Source organism: Guillardia theta (assembly GCF_000315625.1).
Source record: "Guillardia theta CCMP2712 unplaced genomic scaffold GUITHscaffold_92, whole genome shotgun sequence".
NCBI classification, from domain to species: Eukaryota; class Cryptophyceae; order Pyrenomonadales; family Geminigeraceae; genus Guillardia; species Guillardia theta.
Window position 1 is genome coordinate 264,429 of NW_005434582.1, and position 5,236 is coordinate 269,664.

A 5,236-nucleotide genomic window follows, 5' to 3' on the forward strand; every position below is an offset into this window, starting at 1 on the left:
TCCTTGCCACGGAAGGCTCCGGGGCCGCAGCATTCGGGGCTATGAAGGCAGGGGTTCCTGCCGCCACCTCACTTTCTCCCAGCAGGGAGGGACAGCGAGGAGATCATCACCTGCGCTATTAGAGATGATGATCGTCCCTGTCGTCTCCCAGGGTGTTGGCTGACCCTGAAAACAAGAGCGGGAGAGGCTCCTGCGGGGATGCAAACACCTTCCCCCCCCCCCCTCTCTTGTTCATCTTTCTACCTTCCTCCTACATCTCACATCTATCTCCCCACCTCCCTGCTCCTTCTCTTGCTCCTCCTACTTGACGCACTCACCCGAAATCCGCCAGCTTCAGCCTTCCTTCCGCTGTCACCAGCAGGTTCTCAGGTTTGATGTCCCTGTGGAGCTGAAGACCACTCGTCATCCGACCAGCCGCAGTCGATGAGCGAGCTCACCACATGGTTGTGGTGAAGGTACTCCAACCCGATGATGAGATCAGCGAAGTACGACTGAGCCTGTTGACGGTCACCTTGCAGTCTGACATGCCTCCCTCAGCTCTCACCTTCTCGAGCGGCAGAGGAGTCGTTCCGTTCTCGCTCGGCATGCACTGACCTTCAGAGCCGTCACCCGACCTCCCTTCATCTCCTCAGCAATATCACCTCCTGACACGTACTCCAGGCGCAGGTAGAGTTTGTTGCTGTCGGGGTCGTCGATGACCTGACGTATCAACAGACGAGCACGCGTCAATATCCATGGGTGACATGAGGGGAGGGCGAGGAAGAAGCCAAGTCCGAACACCGCCCTCACCTCGTACATCCGGACACAATGAGGATGGTTCAATTTCTTCATGATCGCAATCTCCTTCTTCACGTTCTCAAGCATGTTGGTCATGCCCTGTTCGGCTAGCACGTCAAGGGAGCTTCATCTCATCACGTAGCATCATCAAGACCTGTCGCTTCCTTCGCAGTATGTTCTTGTCCATCACCTTGCAGCCCAGTCAAGCCAACCACGACGACCCCAACCTTCAACCCTACCTTGATGGCATACAGCTCTCCGTCATGAGTGTTGCGGCAGAGCTTGACCTGCAGGTGCTGCTCACTCTCACATCAGTAGCTCCTCCATGCTCTACCTTGCCGAAGGATCCTTTCCCCAACTTCTTCACCACCTGAGGTAGGCGTGAGAACACCGCCGAATACACGAGCAGCGATCTGGCAGAGCAGAGACCTCAAAGGTGTTAATCATTTTCACGCCATCATCTCTAACAATCTTGGTCACTGTGGCTGTCTCCAGCACAGTCTCCGTGCCATTGGGAGGAGGAGATGCCATCTTCTCGCCGTCCATCATCACGAGATCACCGAGGGCTGCTTGCCAAGGGACTCAAGACGGCAGAGGAGCTCGACCTACTCCCTCCTTCTAGTAGATGCGTCCAGTCTCGCACGAGCCATTCCTCTCTATCCCCGCCGCTCCAACGCCTTCTGAAGAAATCGTAAGCTCTCCTCCAACCGATATCTCAAGTGAAGCGACTAGCTGTTTACGACCTTGGCTCCTTTCCCCGACTTGGTTCTCCCAAGTGTTCTCTGCACTACTGATGATACTGATTCTTCTCCTCTTGTCTCACTGCGACTTTGTCTTTGCTTCTCACTCTCCGTCCTCTCCTTCTCTCCTCTCCTTCCTCCTCCTCCTCGTAGCATGACATGATGTGCATGCGCCCTCGGTCTCGTTCATGGTATGAAGCTAGTTTCAACCGCGATGTTCGATGCTCATGATATGACCCCACCCTCGAAAAGTCTCCAACCTTACCGCCGCCATCGCGTCTACACCACCCGTCGCCCTTCTGTCCCCTTCGAAAATTGAAAAGCTTGTAATAAATGTTAATTGGCAATTTGAAAATTTAACCAACTAATTACATGACGCAAATCAGAATTTCAAATTACTTTCTTGAGTCGTACCCTCACTCATATCAGCCCACCCCTACTTTGACCACTTCCGACCACCAGTACCCCACCCTCCCTGGACCTACGACCACTTTACTCGCTCATGACCCCCACTAAACCTGTTGAGGACCCCTACCCCCTTCAAAAACATTTAAACTTTTTTCATGGTACAAACAAGAATTGTACAATCAGGGTTATTTGGAGCTAAAACTATTTAAGCAGTTTTCAAAATTGACTCCTATTTTTCGAATAACATCAAAGATTATTCGAATATTTCCTTATCATTTGAAAATCACCAACACGTTTTCAATCGCTCCATCATTAAAGCCATGACCGTACCCCCGGGGCCCGGCAGCCTCCGGCATTTCCTCCGGCCCGGACCCCAGCACTGAGCAAGAGTTACTAGTGGCCGGAGTGCAGTTTGGACTACCCTACCTCACTCCAGGTATTCACCTTGTTACACTACCCGTAGTTTGTACTGCCAAATATGCTAAAGTTGGGGGGTCCTTTTTCAGCCAGGGTGATAAGAAACAGTACCCCCACCCACTCTTTCTCCTTGATGTACCCCACCCTTTTAGGGCTAAAGCATTTGCTACCACTTTAGTCACTGCCACCCGCATGTCCACCACCCGTGCAAAGTACCCTGACCCCCTCAAATTATCCCTTACCCCCTCATCATATCTTAAGTACCCACCCCTTTTCGTATCCTCAGAACCCAAAGTCACAGATTACCCCTCCCCTCTCTCATGGTCACCAACCCCTGGGTCTAGACCCCTGGGATCAAAAGCGGAGGCCATGGCTGCACAGGTGACGCGTCCTCTTCGTCTTCATGCTGCGACGCCGCCACGACCGCAGCCCTCGATTACGATGCACGCACATGATGATACTCACTCTGACATGTCCGCATGCCCCCTCCTTCCCTGCCCCCTTCCTTCCCTGCTCTCACCTCCCTCCTGGCTCACACTACCGCCCATGAACCACAGCTTTCTCGCTCGGATAGTATCCTTTGACTGCCACCTGTTGATGCTCGTAGAAACATGTTCGTCTCTGATGACATGCTATCGCCTCCTTCGACCTCCCTTGCTCACTTATTTGCCATCGATTCATGGATTCCCATGGAAGACAAAAATACGGCGTCTTGTGTTGTTTCTGATTGACTGGCGTGCTTGCCCATGATTCTACTCCTTCCTCGGTCTTACAGCATTTGTCAATAGATTTCTGATCGATCTTTATCATTATCTCCCTCTCTCATCCCTCTCATGCCCTTGTCTCTGCTCATTAGAAACGACGGCAAACGAGAAGTAGGAGGGGGCTGACCTTTTGAACGTTTTGTTACCATGGCATGTTGTGTTTGCTCCCTGCTATCATCGTTCGCACTCATATAGAGAGTCTTTCTCTTGACATCCCCGTGCTTCTGACACCCACTCTCCTCGCAAGCGTCTCCGTCTGACGCGTCATACAGGACCACAAGGCGAAAGGGAACGAGTTGTATCAGGCGGAGAAGTATGAGGCAGCGCTGGAGGAGTACACCAAGGCGATCGATCTCAGTCCGCAAGACGGAGTTCTCTACAGCAACCGCAGCGCGTGCTATGCTGCCCTGGAGCAGTGGAACGAGTGTCTGGCCGACGCAACGACCTGTCTCAAGCTCAAGCCCGACTGGTTCAAGTCCTACTACCGCAGAGCCCTCGCCCTTCACATGATGCGACGCAACGTGGAGGCTCGCGGGCTGTGCAATGCCGGGCTGGCGCTGGAGCCGGAGAACAAGGAGCTCAAGGGGCTGAAGCTCAAGTGCAACGAGCCCATCTGCCGCGAGTTCGCCAACGCCTCCGCCATCGACTTCCGCATGGACAGGCCCCCGAGCGAGGACTTCAAGCTCGTGCTCAAGGGCAAGAGCCCCGTCAAGGGCGCGCAGCTCAACGGGCTCGCCTTCCCCCAAACCCTCCGCACGATGCTGCACACGGCTGTGATGTGCCAGTACCCCAAGATTGTCAAGGTGAGAAGAGAGAGGGAGGAGATGGGGGGAGGGAGCCAGGGACAGGAGGAAGAATCGAAGTGCAGCAGGGGCAGGGAATGGAAATGGGAGACGATTGAGGGAGGGAGGGAGCTATGATTCCAGGAGTGACAGTCACATTTCTCTGCTCTGATGAACATGGAAGTGATGTGGAGCTGCAGGAACTGATCAGCAGAGGAGCTGATATCGCCATAGAAGACAGGATGGGCCTGTCGCCTGTTCACATGTCTGCTCTCATCCAGGTGCGTGTGGATGCGGATGAGGGAGAGGAGCAGGAGCAGGAGCAGGAGCAGGAGCAGGAGCAGGAGCAGGAGCAGGAGCAGGAGCAGGAGCAGGAGCAGGAGCAGGAGTTAGGGGCAAGCAGGAGTTGACCGAGATGAGAGAAGTTAGCAGCAGCAGCAGCAGCAGCAGTAGGTGTAGGTGTAGGTGTTGAAGTAGGAGGAGAGGGAGCAGCAGGAGCAGGAGGTGAAGTGGAGGAGCTGACAAGTTATGAAACAGCACGAGGGTGTCATGAGTGTCATCTCCGAGCACTGGGACTCAACGCAGAACGTGTCGACAACGCACAACGCTACTCCCCAGGTAGAGCAGCTGACAGCGTGGAGGGGGAGGAGCGAGGGAGGATGGAGGGCGATGAATACGGGGCCGGAGGAGGAGGAGGAGGAGGAGGAGGAGGGAGGTATGCAGGAAGGTTGATTGGGTTGGGTCTTCAGGACATTCTCGATGCGACTAGCTTCACACTTCAGAGGCCGGAGGTCAAGGTCAAGGTCCTCGACCGCGAGGGCAAAGCAGCAGCTCTCAATGCGATAGAGGTGAGAGACTACCTGCTTGCCTGCTTGCTCCACTTGTGCTGCTTTCCTTTCACCCTTGCCCTCGTCCTTGTCCCTCCCTTCTGCTCCGGCAGATGAAGATGTTTGTTTCTCCTGCTGCTGTTTCTCCCGTGCTCACTTGCTCTGCGATTAGTTCATGCAGAAGATGGGGGCTTTCTACCAGCGCACGTGCCAGCTGTCGGACGAATACTTCCGGTAGAGGAGGAGAGGGAGCGAGATGCCAGCAGAGGAATTGGTGGGGGAGGAGAAGGGGCAGGTTCAAGAGGACGAAGAGGACGAGGGCTTGGTAGAGGACGAAGAAGAGGAAGACGAGCATCATCATCATCATCATCATCATCATCATCATCATCATCATCATCATCATCATCATCATCATCATCATCATTCATTCACCACCACCATGTTCTGTTTGTCTTCACTTGCCTGTCAGCTGCATGTATTCTTCAATCCTAGACGATGAAGGCACGGAGCTCATGCAGGTC

The 5,236-nt window shown here is 54.0% G+C and overlaps 1 protein-coding gene across 1 annotated transcript in view; it reads right to left on the bottom strand.

The window, feature by feature from the left end:
* The window catches only part of GUITHDRAFT_116188 (hypothetical protein), a gene marked incomplete at both ends in the record, with an annotated part of 3,458 nt that extends 2,135 nt beyond the window's left edge, over nucleotides 1-1,323 (bottom strand). The window contains 9 exons of the mRNA XM_005824635.1: nucleotides 318-388; nucleotides 438-497; nucleotides 545-594; nucleotides 642-699; nucleotides 790-876; nucleotides 932-967; nucleotides 1,017-1,064; nucleotides 1,112-1,147; nucleotides 1,207-1,323. Coding sequence (XP_005824692.1) covers nucleotides 318-388; nucleotides 438-497; nucleotides 545-594; nucleotides 642-699; nucleotides 790-876; nucleotides 932-967; nucleotides 1,017-1,064; nucleotides 1,112-1,147; nucleotides 1,207-1,323 — 563 coding nt within the window. The remainder of the gene's footprint in view (nucleotides 1-317; nucleotides 389-437; nucleotides 498-544; nucleotides 595-641; nucleotides 700-789; nucleotides 877-931; nucleotides 968-1,016; nucleotides 1,065-1,111; nucleotides 1,148-1,206) is intronic.
* Between the last annotated feature and the right edge of the window lie 3,913 nt (nucleotides 1,324-5,236).